We start from the raw sequence: 18249 nt of genomic DNA, 5'->3' as shown, positions 1-18249 counted from the left end.
CAGAAAGTGAAACAGAATTAAGCCTCTTAATGAGGGTGAAAAATGAAAGTGTAAAAACTGGCCCTATCACTTCCTGGCAAATACTGGGAGAAGAAATGGAAATGGTGTTAGATTTTATATTCTTGATTCAAAGACCACTGCAGATAGCAAGTATGGCCATGAAATTAAAAAGTGCTTGTTTTTTGGAAGGAAAGCTATGGCAAAACTGGTGAGCATACTAAAAATCAGACATATTACTTTACCAACAAAGGTCCACGTAGTCAAAGCTATGGTTTTTGCAGTAGCAATGTATAGTTGTAAAAATTGGACCATAAGGAGAGATGAATTCTGTAGAATCAATTCTTCTGAATTGGGTGCTGGAGAAAACTTTTGAGAGTCCTTCAATAGCAAGGAGATCAAATCAGTCAATACTTAAAAAAATTAATTCAGAGTATTCATTGGAAAGTCAAATACTGAAGCTGAAGCTTAATCTTTGGCCATGTAATGAGATGATGGGACATTGAAAAAGACCTTGATGTTGAGAAAGACTGAAGGGAAAAGGAAAAGTGATTGGCATTGGATGAGATGGATAAATAATGTGATAGAAGCAACAATTATGAGCTTGGACAGATTTTGGGTGATATTGGAAGATAGAGGCATGGTCCATAGAAGCATGAACTATTGCAAACAACCAAATGCCTGAAAAACAAAAACAATGAAAACTTCCCCCTCAAGTCATTCTACATCCTTGTGTTCTTCAAATACCACTTGAATTATGTCCCTCTTTTACTTAAAAATTTGAGTAGTGTTATATTGCTTACTCTACCATTTCTAAATTCTTCTAATTTAGCTTTCAAGACCCTACCTAATATCACCTGACTTCATCTCTAGTCTTCTCTTTCTCATCTCTTCAAAACAAAACATTCATTATAATCAGGCCAATTTTCTTATTGTCCAAAATAGTTTCTACCACTAGCACTTTGCTTATGTTCTTTCCCACAATACTCTGCCCGATCTATTCACATAGTACCCATTCTTTAAAACTTATCTAATCTTCACTTATTCTAGGAAATCTTTTTTATTTTAACATTATTATTTTTTCTAGTCTGCACAGTGTTAGGAGGAAAAGAGACTTTTGTCCTTCCTGTTGAGCCACTATGTCTAGTTTAGTATCAATTAGGATATTAACCTGGGTTATGAATGTCAAAACCAATTTGTCAAATACAGGAGAAATCTGGAATTAGAGTGTTATTAGACTGGATTTTGGAAAATAGAGATAAGGATTAAGTTAAAGCAGACAATAAGTAAGAAGTGAGATCAGGAATATTCCAAAGTTTGAGTTACTTGGACATTAAGCCATATCAAAAAGTCACATGTCAAGATTCACTGAACAAATATGTTGACTGAACATGTAAGGCTAACTTCCATGCTAGGTGAAATGAGACATCAACAGGTAAAATCAGGTATTCTTAACATTGAATTCCCTTTGTGACAAGGAAGTATAACATAATATGTAAGAGCCGTATAATATTAATGCCATTTCTCATCTAATCATTAGAGTTACCCTTATAGAATACTTTAACACATAAAGAGAATTTCCTTAACAACTGTGTGAGGTAGATAAATTAACTATTATTAAACTCATTTCATAGATGAGCAAAATGAGGCTCTAAATGATCATGTGACTTGTTCAGGGTCCTGTAGTTCTAGGGCTAGGACTCAAATACTGCTTTTTCTGACTGACTGTTTTCCCATTATGCCCTTTTCTTCTTCATGACCATAGGAACTTTGAATAGATCCAGTTACTGGAATTTCCATCATTTGACTATTATTTTTTCCATGCATGAATAGCTGTATTTATATATTTTATATAGCTCTTGAAGATTGTCAAAACACTTTACATATTCTGTATTATTTAAGCCTTTAATTACAAGATCCATTTCCCACTGAGTGTCTTGGAAGATGTCCTGTCTTTTGTGAAGAGAGTCATAGGATTCCTCTTGAAACAATTGTTATTATATTCTGTAGATTTGACCAGATAGCAAAATTTACTATATGGTGAGCCATGCCTGGGCATGGCAAGCCCAGAGGAAACTGGTGGAGGTCCATAGTGGTCCTGCAGTGGAAATCAGTTGTCCAACTTGGGTATAGGGGCAAAAGACTAATCAAACCATCTAGTAGCTGGTTCCATCTTGATAGTTGGAGCTCTCACAGTGGTTGTCGGGATCCCTCCCTGCCTCACTGCCAGCATGCAGTTTTATTTGGTCAAGCGAATGATTAGAGGTCTTGAAGCCAAAAGAATCTCAACCTGTTCTCAAACTTTAAATGGGTAAGAAGCCAGTCTTGTTGGCTTGGAGCTAGGCATGGAGTGCAAATGCCTAGTGGGCCACTTTTAGTAAGCAGAACTGGCATTGCAGGATGAACTGAATGCTGGGGTAAGGCGCCTGATGCCAACACTCATCAAACCCTAGAAAAGGTGTTGGTTGATATAGATTGGTTAATATAGTTGGTTGATATTTTGGAATAGTGCATTTGACACAGTGGAATGAGTGGTAAAATCACAACATACCTACTTTTTCAGCTCCTGTTAACTAGGATAGTAGCGCTGCATGTCTTCTGCAAAGCTCCTTTAGAAGTCATTTAGGCATCATATAACTGAGCCTGGTCACTTGCAATTTGGATGGGTCCCTGATGAGGAAGGAAATCTGAGTCTTTGTGGACAGATGTGCCATATGTGAATAGATTATAAAACCGAAATAGTGGTTCCAAGGTCCCAATAGACTTTACTAGCTATATATCCCTGGCAACAAGTCTCACTGGACTATGTAGTGGAATAGTGCATTTGTTTCCCTCTGGGGATGCACCATGGATTTCACCAGTAGTTGTTTGCTTTACAAAGATGACATACTTTATTATGTGCACCAAAATGACCAAAACACAGAACAACCTAGCTACTTTTAACCTGATTCATTTTACAGCTTACTGCAGGAAATCATCTTCAACAAGGTTACACATTTTATCTCCAGGTTCTAGAGGTCATTTTTCTGTATTTCCTTTCTTTCTGAATTAAGCAGTTCCCATGGATTCATTATTATCTCTATACAGATGAAACATCTGTCCCTCATCTGATTCTTTTAGGACCACATTGTTAACTGCCTTTTGGATATTTCTACATGAATGCCATAGGCATTGCAAATTCAGTATGTACAAAATAGAACTCATTATGTTTTTCTTTCCACCTATATCCTTCCTAATGTCTCTATTTTTTGTTAAGGACTATAATATTTCTAGTTATCCACATTTACAATTTTAAATATATCCTCCTAACTTCCTTCTGCTTCACTTCTTGTTGATTATTTTTTATTATTTCTCTTGTATTGTAAGGTATAAAAAAGAGAGGTTTGGTTGACTGAATATTAAAAGGTTTGCTTGCCAACAAATTGAATAAATATCAATTCCTAATGAGAAAACCTCAAGTCAAAATGACTTTTATGGTAGTTTATTTACAAATGAGAAGAAAGAGAAAGTAAGAAAATTAGAGAGAGGATAAGGTAAGATAATTAACCTAACACACTAAATAATTTGCTCTGGCCCCTGGCTCAACCTAAGCAAGACTAACTAGTCCTTAGTAGGAGAAGGCTCAGCCTTTAGCTAAAGGCCAAGGGCTTGGGATGAATGAAGCAAAAGCTTTGGTCATGAAGCCTCTCTTGAGAGTTCCTTCAGAGGAATCCAGGAAGTCAGTTTTTTGCACTTACCACATGTGGTCCTAAGAGAGAGGTTTAAGAGCAGTCTCACCACATCCAAAGTCCCAGCCAGATAGCTAGAAGTCCTTCAAGTCCAAGACAGGAACAAGAAAAGTCTTACAGGAAGTTGTCACTCCTTTTTTTTTTTTAACATTTATTAATATTCATTTTTTAGAAAAGTTAACATGGTTACATGATTCATGCTCCTACTTTCCCCTTCACCCCTCGCCCTCCCCTACCCCTGGCCAACTGGTTTTAACATGTGTCATTGATCAAGACCTATTTCCAAATTGTTGATCATTGCATAGGTGTGGTAGTTTCAAATCAAAATCCCCAATCATGTCTGCCTCAACCCATATGTTCAAGCAGCTGCTTTTCTTCTGTGTTTCCACTCCTGCAGTTCTTCCTCTGAATGTGGGTAGCATTCTTTTCCATAAATCTCTCAGAATGTCACTCCCTTTTAAAGGTGCTTTTTTTGCATCACTTCCTGTGCGTTCCTTTTAGTTTACGTGTCTAATCACAACAGATGCTTTCCTTAGAAATGCCCAGGGGGCAGTCAGTCAATTTTGATTCATCACTCACACTTGCACACGTGGGTCACAGACTTCCCAACTTGTGAATTAAGTGGTGGTGTTTACACCTTTGGTGATTAAATCTGAAAATGGGGAGGGCAGATTTAATCTCATTATCACAGTTCCCCCTGTGATCATTTGGAAGACTCATCTCTCTAATTGATCATTTGACGTAATCATCTTGTACCCCTAAAAATCTTCTAACTACAATAGTTAGAGATAAGAGGGAAATAGGAGAGAGAGAGAGAGAGAGAGAGAGAGAGAGAGAGAGAGAGAGAGAGAGCGCGCGAGAGCGCAAAACCAGTGTTTTGTTAGGCGCATTGACAAAAAGCCAATTAGGGGGCAATCCCCTTTGGTATGAAAGTTACATTCAAAATAATTGTTCAACCCCTTAAGTTCAATCAATTACACCCCAAAGTTCATTCTGGATCATCTTGATTCAGTGTAGATTTCTGCAGGCATCTTTTTTGAATCATCTTGATTCAGTGTAGGTTTCTGTAGGCATCTTTCTCCAAATAGTTCATTTTCTGGATTCATGGAGTTTGCAAGCTTCTTTTTCTGAAATTTTTCTTGAACAAAATTTTAAATCTTGGATTTTTATGAAAATACAATTTCCCCGGAAGAGGGTTTTGTCCAATACCCATATCAGCTCAGAATACATCATTGAGTTATGGGGTGTATAATTCAATTATAAAAAGAAAAAACAAAACATAAAAAAATAGAATAAAAGAAAAAATTTTGGGAGAAATAAAAATATTCAAAATCAGAATCAAAATATCAAAAATCTTTGTATATAAAAATTTCTGAATAAGCAAAAATAAATTCCTAACATGCCCTTGTATTAGTGCCCAATTTAATAAATTTATAACAAGCCTTTCTATTAGGGTCCAATTAAAGTAATTTCTGTCCCATAAATGTATAGGACAAAATACAGTAATATTGCATTTACCCATTGGCAGCTACGACTACAGGAAGTTGCCATACCATAAGAGGAAAAAAAAGGACTAGATTTTTGTGCAAAAGGGAAGTGTCATTCCCTGGTTTGATTTAATTTCATTCTCAGAGATAGGAGAGCCAGAACAGTCAATTTTTTAGGTACTTGATAGAAAGTATTTCACAAAGAGTGTGGTTCAAGGAGTCCTGTGCCTTAACATATGTCAAGTGCTGCAACCTAGAGTCTCACACTAGGTTCAAGTCCTTTCATATTGGTATAGAAATTCAACAGTCCTACATGGATTGGTTTGATCTTTTTTGACCTTGTCCTTCTTGTGCTTTTTTTGACCTCGTGCTTTTTGACGTAGGCACTGTGCAGATTCTCATCAATCCCATTGGGATTGGTTGGTGTTTTTGACCTTGTGCTTCTTGGCACTGTATAGTGTCTCTTTTGTTCCCTTCTCCTGGAATCAGATACTAATATTAATCACAGTCCCATAACATTTATCAATAAATGGCAGGTTTCCATAGTCTAAGCTTTTGGGTATGAATTACTATTAGAACAAATATGTGTATTATTAACTTATATCAACGTAAAACCAAAAATTAATGTTGATTATATGTACCTTAAGTACAAGAAATAAAAAAGAAAAAAAATCAAATATTCTGTTAGAAAAATAAAAGGAAAAGCAATAATAGAAATTTAGAAATTCAATGTGTTCTCCAAAAACAGTGTCCACTTTGTCTTTGGACTTTTATCTCAAATACATGTGACATTTTAAAAAAACCTTATGTACTCATGAATACTTGTAACAAGTTCTTCTAGCAATCTTTCAACCTTGGCTGAAATATCTTTAACAAAGTCTATTACTGCCATCATTCCAAAATGTGGCAGAGGAGGCCAGAAAAAACATAAACCTCTGTACAGTTGATGAAAACCTTTTTTTGGGTCTAAAATGTCACCAAGAATTTAGATCATTCTAAGTAAAATAAGCTGAAGAGTTAGAAAAAAATATGCAGAAAGATATTTAGGCTTCCTGGGAGATGCTCCTTCCTGGGAGCCATCCAGGGGTACCACACTCTAGGAATATCTTCCCAGCTCTTCTGGTATGAGACTCTAATATATTTCATCCTTTACATTTTTACATGTGTGGAGGTGGAGGATATATAATAATAACTTCAGTTACTAAATGAACTCTTACCTCTTGTTACAAAGAACTCAGAGACAGGCAAATGATCAGAGGTAGTGGATGCTACTAAGTATCTAAAAATCACTTCTGATTACTATGTGGGGGAGAATGTATAGGGATAATTAGCATTAAGACATCAGGGTTTGGAAAATCAAAGGATTCTCTTTTTGATTCCTAGGCCTTTACCTCTCACCCCATCACACCTTCATAATCTTTGGGTAGTTCCTTGGGCTCCCCCTTGATGGGCATTAGCACCCTCAGTAGCTCAGGGGCGAGCTCCACTTAAGATATACTGTTGCAAGGTCATTTGGTAAGAGTTATCATCTTCCCAATTTCTATTCCTAGTATTTTTATCACTTCTAAAGTTGCGATTTCCAGAATCATTATTATAATTGTTCATATAGTCATTATTCATCTGCTTTCTGATTACTCTTAACAAATTCCTACAGTTCATCTTTATATGGCCCTTCTTCTCACAGAAGTGGCAGGTAAGGGAACTATAATTAGATTCTTGGAGAGGGGAAAGTGCCATTGATTATCATTCCCTTTTTCTTGTTTATCCATTCTATTACTTAAAGATTTTAGTTCCTTCTGAACTTTGGTCAGTAAATCATTAGTCTCTTCCTATTTTTCTTTATGGCCTTTTTAAAAAAAAAACATTTATAAGTCCTTCAGAATTGTCCTGGGTCATTGCATTGCTGCTAGTACAGAAGTCCATTACATTCGATTTTACCACAGTGTATTGGTCTCTGTGTACAATGTTCTTCTGGCTCTTCTCCTTCTGCTCTGCATCAATTCCTGGAGGTCTTTCCAGTTCACATGGAACTCCTCCAGTTTATTATTCCTTTGAGCACAATAGTATTCCATCATCAGCATATACCACAATTTGTTCAGCCATTCCCCAATTGAAGGACATACCCTCATTTTCCAGTTTTTTTGCCACCACAAAAAGCACGGCTATAAATATTTTCGTACGAGTCTGTTTATCTATGATCTCTTTGGGGTACAAACCCAACAATGGTATGGCTGGATCAAAGGGCAGGCATTCTTTTATAGCCCTTTGAGCATAGTTCCAAATTGCCAGCCTGAATGGTTGGATAAGTTCACAACTCCACCAGCAATGCATTAATGTCCCAGTTTTGCCACATCCCCTCCAGCATTCATTACTCTCCCCTTCTTTCATTTTAGCCAGTCTGCTAGGTGTGAGGTGATACCTCAGAGTTGTTTTGATTTGTATTTCTCTAATTATTAGAGATTTAGAACACTTTCTCATGTGTTTATTGATACTTTTGATTTCTTTACCTGAAAATTGCCTATTCATGTCTCTTGCCCATTTATCAATTGGGGAATGGCTTGACTTTTTATACAATTGGTTTAACTCCTTGTATATTTTATGGCCTTTTTAAACAAAAACAGCAGTTTTCCTTAACTCTTCAAGATCCATCTCAGGCCACCTTGGACAATGTGTTTTAAAGTAATCCTGGACCTCTCTCTATAAGAGTTATTGACAAATTATTCCCTGATTTGCCTAATATCATTTTCAGTAGAAATGTGAAGGTCCATGTATCTACCTCCCAGCTCAATGAGCCTATCCATGAATTGGGAGGGTGTCTCATCATCAGATTGTGTAAGGCATTTAAATTTGGTCCAGGTATGTGGCTTTTTGGAGCATTCTCACATTGCTTTGAGAATGGCACCCCTACCAAGACTTAATTGTGCATATTCTCTGGGGTTGTTATAGTCCCATTTAGGATCTTGAGATGGCCAGTGTGCTGTATTGCATCCTTGGGCTTTGTTCACATGAGAGTTAATTTTATTCCTTTCATGTTCCATTAGGAAAGCCTGGAGTAATTTTTCTACATCTTTATAAGAAGGGTCTTAGTGAAAAAAAAATCCATCTTTTTTATTACCACTTTTGGTTCTTCTTCAAAAGTAGGAGTATCTTGTTTTAATTCCTTTATATCTTGAAGTGTGAAAGGTGTATGTTGTTTTAATGTAACCACATCCACATCATGTCCTATTGTGGACACTTCCCTTAAGGGGAAAAGGTTATCTTATGAATCAGAATCACTCTGTAGTCTTAATTTCCTTGGAGTTGTTTGTGTGCTTACCATAGCAATATTGGTAGGAACTGGTAATGGTTTCCTTGAAATTGTTTGTGTGTTTACTGTGGCAGAATGGGTAGAAACTAATATGATAGGAGGATGAAGTTTCCTACAGACTGGGAGAAGGGATAGGAGAAGATGGGGCATCGGGAGAAGGGGGCAGGGGATGAAAGTTTGGCTAGGAGGTCTACAACATGAGAGAGGAGGGTCTTCATCTCAGACATATCCATCTGTATTTCTGTTTCAGGAGAAATAGGATTTTCCTCTCTTGGTAGTTCAGTAACAGGCTTAAGAAAAGCAGACATTCATTGGGTGGAATCCTCCTTTTCTCATTGGACCATGCAAGCAGTGTTTGAAATTGTCCAAATGAATTTGTATGTCAACCTGCATTTCAGCTTTCATTTTTCTTATGGTAACCTTTTGTTTCTTAACATTTATGATTTGGAAAAAAAAATTTCCTAAAAACATAAGGAGAATCAGGTATTCCAAAATCTTAAAAGTTCCTAATTGGGTGAAAACCAGAAGACTTTCTAGTACAGTAGCATTCATGCTGCAGGATTTTGTATCAGGAGTTTAGATTAAAAGAAAGGGGAAAATAAAATAGTTTCTAATGTATTTTTATCTAGTTATTGCATTTTTAATATTTTTTTATTATTATTATGAATAGGGGTAAGGGTATTTTATCTAATTTTATTTTATATGGTTGGTAATTCTGATTTTTGTCAATAGATGGCAATACTTAGTAAGAGTTAAAGTCAGGGTGTGAGAATTTACAAGTAAGGGTGTAGTCCCTTTAAGAATGTGTATATTACACCTTGATTTAATGATTTAATTAAATTTGGATAGAGGGCAGGCTAGAAACCTTTTGTCTTAGGCTAAGTATAGGATTAAGTAGCTGCTAAGGGTAAAAAAAACCATTAGAGTCATGTACCTCCTGACCAATTGCTTCCTCTTTTGGGTAAAATGCTGCTTTTCTAAGGCAAAAGTAGTTTTTATAAATTACTTTTTCCCTTTTTTGGCCTCTAAAATCCTTTCAGGGTAAAAAGGACCAGTTTTTGTTTTTTTTTTTTTTTCTTACTTTAACCCTGTTCTTCCTGACTAATTTCCCCAGGTTTCATTTCCTACTTAAGTTAATTCTAGAGACACATGGGGCTTGGAAAAGAGAAAGTAGTTTTTTTAGGAGTAAAATAAAGCTAAAATTTAGTTAATTTCAGCTTAACAATCAATGTCTCTAATAACAAAAATCTGAGCTAAGCTCAATGACTTTTCTCCAGTTTTTTCCAGAGATTTTTTCTATGAGATGAAATTCTGTTTGGGCATGGAGCAGAACTGCTTTCCCTCTGAGAGGGATTGAAACCTTTTCCCCAGATGTGGCCCTCACAGCTAGTTAAGAAATAAAGCAGCCTGTTGCTGATAATGTAAAACAGCCAGTACTGAGTACTGCTGGCAAAGTAGCTGGAAGATAGAATCCCCACTCAGGGATGTTTTTTTCCTGAAGCTGGTGGGGGTGGTTTGGGAACAGCTTCCCCAGGTGGGGCCTTAGGGCCCTGCCACTAAAATTAAAGTGGCGGTGTGGTATTTATTTTAAGGAAAAAATAAAAAAATTCAACTTAACTTTAATCTGGCAGCTATGTTGACTTGAGGTTTACAGAGTGGAAGAAGAGTCAAGAAAATTTAGGAAGATTGAGGGATTTGGCACAACTTTCTGGTTGCCAAATGTAAGGCGTAATAAAAAGGGGGTTTGGTTGACTGAATATTAAAAGATTTGGTCACCAAGGAATTGAATAAATATCAATTCTTACAGAGAAAACCTCAAGTCAAAATGACTTTTATGGTAGTTTATTTACAAATGAGAAGAGAGAGAAAGTAAGAAAATTAGAGAGAGGATAAGGTAAGATAATTAACCTAACACACTAAATAATTTGCTCTGGCCCCTGGCTCAACCTAAGCAGAACTAACTAGTTCTCAATAGGAGAAGGCTCAACCTTGAGCTGAGGGCCGAGGGCTCAGGATGAATGAATCAAAAGCTTTGGTCATGAAGCTTCTCTTGAAAGGAGAGTTCCTTCAGAGAAATCCAGGAAAAGCCAGTATTTTGCACTCACCACATATGGTTCTCAGAGAGAGATTTAAGAGCAGTCTCACCACATCCAAAGTCCCAGCCAGACAGCCAGAAGTCCTTCAGGTCCAAGACAGGAACAAGAAGAGCCTTACAGGAAGTTGTCACTCCCCCCCCCCCTTTTTTTTAAACCCTTGTACTTCGGTGTATTGTCTCATAGGTGGAAGATTGGTAAGGGTGGGCAATGGGGGTCAAGTGACTTGCCCAGGGTCACACAGCTGGGAAGTGGCTGAGGCTGGGTTTGAACCTAGGACCTCCTGTCTCTAGGCCTGACTCTCACTCCACTGAGCTACCCAGCTGCCCCCTGTCACTCCCATTTAAAGGCACTTCTTTTGCGTCACTTCCTGTGAGTTCCTCTTAGTTTATGTGTACAATCACAACAGAAGCTTTCCTTAGAAATGCCCAGGGGGCAGTTAGTCAATTTTGATTCATCACTCACTCTTGCACACGTGGGTCACAGACTTCCCAACTTGTGAATTAAGTGGTAGTAATTACACTTTTGGTGATTAAATCTGAAAATGGGGAGGGTAGGTTTAATCTCATTATCACAGTATCCATATTCTTTTATCCACTGTAATGGGAAAATGAAACAAAATACTGTGAGGTTCATAAACTAATTGTAGAAATGTGGACCCATATAGAATACCCCTAGAACTTGTATAGTAAGCACCTCTCAGGGTACCCAACCCCTAAAAAGACAGTACAAATTAGGGGAGTAACTCAGAGAAGATTCTACATATATAAAAAATCGGTATGTTTGGAATCTCTGAATATTTGACATTGTATTAAGAGAGTTTTAATAGATATAGTCATATAAAAGAACTTGCCATCCAGGGAGGGTAATCTACTATTTCATTTACTTATTATTAATTCTAGATAGGATATCTTATACTAGTGATAATAATACTAGTGATAAAATCATTAAAATATTTAGTACAGATAGGACCAAAATTAAAAACTAAACCTAAAAGATTCATAATTTAGTGTACATTATATTGGTGAGTCAGCAGGGATTTAAGTATTTACTATTGATCTAAAGCCTGGGGATTCAATGAATGGCAAAAACCATGTCTGTTTTCAAGGAATGTGCTATCTAATAGGAGAAAAACATGAAAACAATCAGGTATATATAAGGTATACACAGAGTAAAAAAAAAAAAAAAAGGCAATACAGAATGGGAAGGGAAGGTCCTAGGAGTCTGTAAAGGCCTCTTTAGGTATTTTTTTATCTGGGCCTCTTAAGAACTCAGGGAAACTAAGAAGTGAAGGGAGGGGCCCAAGTATTCCAGGGATGAAGAAGAGGGAGAACAGCCAGGGCAAAGGCATGAAAATAAGATATAGAGTGAAAGGCCAGAAGGCCAGTGTAGCTGGATCAATGAGCATGTGGAGGAAAGTAATGTGATAAAAAAACTGTAAAGGTAAGGAAGAGAGTAGGTTATGTAGAAGTGTAACTGCCAAGCAGAAGGCATCATTGCAACTCATTGAGCAAGAAATAACACGAATATATCTGAGATTCAGAAAAATCACTTTGGCAATTGAGTAAAAGATAGATTAGAGTAGGGAGAAACTTGCAGGAAGACCAGTTAGAAGGTTATTGCAGTAGTCCAGAGAAAAGGCGATAAGAGCCTTAAAGGGAGTTTTTTAAATTTTAGTAAAAAAAATGACTTCAATAATATATCATAAATGACTTCAAATTCTGCTTAAATTGCCTAAAACATTCATTGGATCCATAATTTTTACTATTATTACAAATCAAATGTTTATATTATTTACTTTCTTTCAGACGGTCCGGCATGGGTTTCCTTATCAGCCCACAGCCTTAGCCTTTGATCCAGTCCAGAAAATTTTGGCTATTGGAACAAGAAGTGGTGCTATACGAATGTATCCTTGCTTTTATGTTAATTCGTGGGTATTTTTTGTCATCAATTACAATTCCATAAACATTTGGGTAAGTGGAATTTCCCTCATTGTATTATACAACTATGGGTTCTTCATGAAGGTAAAGGGAAAAGTTGTCTAATTTCAAGATACTCCTGTGTTGGTTTTGTAATTTTCATTTATTTACTTAACTGAAGATGAAAATTCAAGAATGTTTTTTGAAATGTTTAAAAAACCCTTTCTAGTATACATATTTTTCCTTAGTGTGAAGATTCAAAGGCAACAACAATAATAATACAGACATTGTATTAAATATTGTTTTTAAAAATCAGGTCATTCAGAAAACTTGAATATTCAGATATTATACTTTATCTTCATGTTATAATTATTGCCATAAGTACATTTGTTTAGTACATGATCATATGTAGTTCTCTATCCCTGGCACACATTGATCGTGGTGTTGTTACATTGGGTCAAAGGTAGCAGTGGAGAGAGGATCAGGTCAGATAATAGTACTGGAGACTCAGGGCAAACATTGGTTTCTGAACGACCATGAGTCAGAAGCCAGATAAACTCAGAAATGGAAAGTACATAAAAACCATAAGGCCAAGCCAGATAGGATATCCAAAGTCCATACTTACTGGTAAATAGAATTACAAACAACTGGCTAGTACCTTAGTGAATACATTCATTGTTGGGAAGCAGATAAAAAGCATTTTCCTGCCAGTGCCAGTAGTTGGAAAGTATCTCAGAGGCAATAATATTTAAAGCTAGAAGGGCTATTAGAAGACATCTAGATTAAAATTTTCATTTTATAAATGGGGGAATTATTAGTTGAGAGGTGAAAAGACTTTTCCAATATTAGATAGTATAGTAAATGACAGAGGCAACATTTGAACCTGGGTCTCTCTGACCAGGTTTATAAATCCATTGTTCTTTCAACTATACCATTAATTTATAAATTATTTAAAGGTAAGCATTTGTGTCTTATCTGTGTTTTTGTCATCCTCACTCCTAACACTTTACTAAACAGAGTAAGCACTTTATAAATATTGGCTGAATGACATTGTATCATAAGTAGAGTGGCTTCTCTGGAGGATCAAACTGAATAGATCTTTAAGGCTGGAGGCATCATGTAAAGGAGCAGTGAGATACATGGTCGTAGGGGTACATTGGGACTCAATTTTGAAGGGCTTTGAGTATAAGGAATTTATTCTCTATAAATCCCTAAAGATTTTTGAGTTAGTGACATGCACAAAGCAGAGCTTTAGGAAGATATATCTGTAACACAAATCAAACAACTTTCCTTCTGAGAAATCCCCAGCCAAGAACTGGGAAGACTGATTAAACAAAGTGATTTCTGAAATATTTTATAGAGTAGTATTACAAGGGTGCCTGATTAATCTTCGAAATCTTTAGTTATGTGCACTGAGCTAGTATTGAGAGCCAGTGTTCTCTAAAATATTGGGGCAAATATCATTGAGCAGTAAGTTCAATGATTGGTTTTGTTGCTCTAAGGGAACATGCTATTGAGGAAAAAGCACTGAACCAGGAGTCAAAAGCTACAGTTCTGGCCCAGCTTTTGCTGCTCACTAGTTGTGTTAGGGTAAAAGTCTCAGAACCTCTTGGAGCTTCATCCCTTCCTTTTTTCTCTTTCTTTCATAATAATAATGTCCTACTTTCTTCACATGGTTATCATGAGGATCTAGTGAGTAATGGATATAAAATGAGGGGTTAAGATCTCTAAAGGCTTATCAGTAATATATAAATGTAAATCCAAACTTTCAAGAGAAATTGAGAAGAAACAAAAAGTTTAAAGAATAAAAGAAAAAATTGGAAAGAAGTATAGGGAAAATAGCAGCAGAAATCCAGGAAATACATTTTGAAGTACGCTAAAAAAAAATCTTAGTTACCTGAGTTCCTCCCAGAGTATAAAACAGACCAAAAAATGGACAGTAATAACTGAAGCATCAAATGGAAATTTTTTCTACTGGGCTTTTATCTTGCCAAGAGTTACTGGCAGTCCCCATGACAACCTCATGAAAAACTTAGAGGAATAAAGGTCATTGATGGAAATCTATTTCATATTGGATGCTGAGAAAAGGAAAAACAATTATAAATAAGTCCTATACTCCTATGTGGAATTTACATATGCATTTCTATAACAAGAAACCACAGAGTTGTCTGGTTTGCATGCAGTTTTTTGGAAAAGTTAAGATTATTAGAGTGCTTATTATACTAGATGCTATTGAATATTATATAAAAAAAGGTAATTAAAACATGATTTCAGTCCTGAAGGAACTTCCATTAAAATACAGGAAATACAAATTAAAAAACCCTAAGATTTACAAGCAGCATGTAAACTAGTATAGATTTTAAAAGTTGCAGACAAATTAAGTCCATAGGAGTTATAGATAAGAGTTACTTAAGCAAATGGGATTAGTAAAGAAAAATATTTCAGGAAAATATGTCTTAAAACAAATTTAAAAGGAAGAGAGATTTGCAAATTAATAGAAAATATTAGACGAGAATTTCAAATGGAGAGAAAAATTGGTCTGGAGCCATAAAGGAGTAACTAAGCAAGCGGGTGATATGTATATATATATATATATTCCCTTCCTGGATCACTGCCTTGTAACAATTCAAGAAAGATACCTACTTCTGCTTTATTTACTACACTAAAGTCTTTGACTATGAATCTCAACAAAATGTAGCAAATCCTTAAGGAGATGAGATTACTGAGTCATCTTACTTGTCTACTAAGGAATCTGTATGAAGGGCAAGAAGCAACAATTAGAACTGAACATGGAATAACTGATTGGTTTAACATTGAAAAAGGAATATACTGTTACCTTATTTAACTTATATATAGAGTATATCATGTGAAATGCCAGGTTGGATCAACTAAAAATGGGAATTAAAGTTACTGGGAGAAATATCAATATTCTCTGATAGGTAGATGATACCATTCTGACAGCAGAAAGTGAAGAATAAAGAAGCCTCTTGATGTAAGTGAAAGAGGAGAGTGTAGGGGGCAGCTGGGTAGCTCAGTGGATTGAGAGCCAGGCCAAGAGACAGGAGGTCCTAGGTTCAAATCTGGCCTCAGACACTTCCCGGTTGTGTGACCCTGGGCAAGTCACTTAACTCCCATTTCCTAGCCCTTACCACTCTTCTGCCTTGGAACCAATACACAGTATCAACTCCAAGATGGAAGATAAGGGTTTAAAAAAAAAAAGAGGAGAATGTAAAAGTTGGCTTAAAGCTTAACATTCAAAAAACTAAAATTTTGACAACAGCTTCTATCACTTCCAGGCAAATAAAGGGAGAAGAAATGGAAACAGTGTCAAGATTTTACATCCTCGGGCTCAAAGGTCATTGCAGATGTGTATTGCAGTCATAAAATTAAAAGATGTTTTCTCCTTTGAAGGAAAGCTATGGGAAATGTGGGCAGCATACTAAAAAGCAGAGACATCACCTTGCCAACATATGATCAAAGCTATAATTTTTATAGTAGCAATATATGGCTATGAGTGTTGGACTATAAGGAAAACTGAGTGCTTTCAATTTGTATTGCTGGAGAAGACCTTTGATAGTCCTGTGGACAGTAAGGGATTCAATTCAATTAATAATTAAAGAAATTAATTCAAGCTATTTGCTGGCAGGCCAAATGCTGACACTGAAACTTTGATACTTTGCCCACATAATGAAAACTCTTTGAACTCATTGGAAAGAACTCATAGGAAAAGACCATGAAGTTAGGAAAAACTAACAGAAAAAAGGAATGGCAGAGGGTGAGATGGATAGATAGTGTCATGGAAACAAACACATGAAGTTGGAAAAACTTTTGAGAAGATAGTCATGCCTGGTATTCTGTGATTCATGGGGTCACGAAAAGTTGGGCATGACTGAACAACTGAGCCACAACAATATATCATTAACTGTTGCCTTTTCATTGTAACATTACAGAATTTCAGAATTTAAGAGTCATCTTCATGGGCCATCTAGTCAAAATAATATCTGAAAAAGAATCCCTGTTAAAACATACTAAAAGACCCACTGAGAGAGACATTGTTTTGATGATTACTGCTTTATTATAGAGTTCAAGATCTGGTTTGGATAGGCCTCTGACTTTCATATGGTTTTTCATTAAATCCTTTGATATTCTTGACCCCATATTCTTATTGATGAATTTGGTTATTACTTTTCCCTACCTCTATGAAATAATTTTTGTCAAATTTGATTGTTTTGGCATTGAATAGATAAGTTAATTTAGGCAGAATTGTTATTTTTCTTTTATTGGCTCAGCCTACTCATAAGAAATTAATGTTTTTCCAATCGTTTAGATTTTTACTTTGTATGCAAAGTATTTTGTAATTGTTTTCATATAATTGCTGAGTTTGTTTTGGTAAGTACAGTCCCAGATATTTTATATTGTGTTAAGTTATTTTGAATGGTATTTATCTTTCTCTCTCTAGCTGTTGGACTTTGTTGTTGGTTTATAGAAATACTGATGATTTATGTGGTTTATAACTTTGCTAAAGTTAATTATTTTGATTATTTTTAATGGATTCTCTGAGATTCTCTAAGTATATTACCATATCATCTGCAAAGAGTGATAAATTTGTTTCCTCATCGCCTAGTCTAATTTCCTCAATTTCTTTTTCTTCTCTTATTGTTATAGCTAGCATTTCCACTACAATATTGAATAACAGGGGTGATAATAGGATCCTTACTTCACCCTAATCTTATTTGGAAGGTTTCCAGCTTATCTCCACTACAGATAATGCTTGCAACGGTTTTAGATTGTTAGGTTTAAAATTAATATCTACCATGTTCTTATTTTCTATAAAGTTTATTAATAATCACTTGAAATAGAAAAGATAGATAAGCACAGATTTACTCTAAGTCTGTCTGACCACATGTAGCTCAGCCTTTTAAGATTCTCTGTCCTTTCTCCTGCCTGCTCTGGGAAGTTCTGAGCCCAAAAAGACCTAGCTGGGCTCCACTCCAGCTCTTTTATCATTTAGAGAATGGGATATACTTGGTTGGCAATCAAGGAGTGGAGAGAGGATGAAATTCCCTCTCACAAGATATATGCCTTTTATCATTTTAAGGAAAACTATTCCATTGTTCTGTAATGTTTTATAAGGAATGGGTATTGTATTTTGTCAAAGGCTTTTTGCTGCATCTGTTCAGATAATCATATGGTTTATATTGTTTTGTTGTTGCTATGACCAATTATGTTGATAGTTTCCCTAATACTGAACCATCCCTGCTTTCCTTGTAAAAAATTTACCCTGTCATGGTGTATAATCTTTGTGATATATTGCTGTGATCTCCTTGCTAGTATTTTGTTTAAGTTTTTGCATCAATATTCATTAGGAAGATTGGCTGTCTTGCATTTTTAAACTCCTTGTCTGGGTCCCAGAGCTACCCCACAGATTTTAGACCTGTGCCTCCCTTCTGGGCCTTTCTATCTATCTTAGAGGCTTGTATGCAGTGACTCATCAGAAATGACTTTTCTTGTCCTAGTCTCTTTTCTGGAATATTCTATAGCTGCTTAGCCATCAATGGTCTAATCACCCCTTCTACTTATGTCATGTGGGACAAGACCCCCCACTGATTCTGGATTCTCCTCATTCTTGCTATAGGTTAATTTATTCTTTTCTTGAAGTTATAATCCCTGTGGGCTGCACATTTAGATCACTACCTTTGGCTGAAGTAAGCTTACAGA

At 36.0% G+C, this 18249-nt stretch overlaps 1 protein-coding gene across 3 annotated transcripts in view; it reads left to right on the top strand.

Annotated features, from left to right (window-relative positions):
• Nucleotides 1-18249, top strand: part of STXBP5L (syntaxin binding protein 5L) — a 437905-nt gene that overhangs the window by 84803 nt on the left and 334853 nt on the right. For all 3 annotated transcript variants that reach the window (XM_044670068.1, XM_044670069.1, XM_044670067.1), the window contains exon 2: nt 12421-12518. In XM_044670068.1, coding sequence (XP_044526003.1) covers nt 12421-12518 — 98 coding nt within the window. The remainder of the gene's footprint in view (nt 1-12420; nt 12519-18249) is intronic.

The sequence above is a fragment of the Gracilinanus agilis genome, chromosome 3 (genome assembly GCF_016433145.1).
Source record: "Gracilinanus agilis isolate LMUSP501 chromosome 3, AgileGrace, whole genome shotgun sequence".
NCBI classification, from domain to species: domain Eukaryota; kingdom Metazoa; phylum Chordata; class Mammalia; order Didelphimorphia; family Didelphidae; genus Gracilinanus; species Gracilinanus agilis.
Note: the sequence above shows the minus strand (reverse complement) of the source record. Positions and strands in the feature narration are given on the sequence as shown.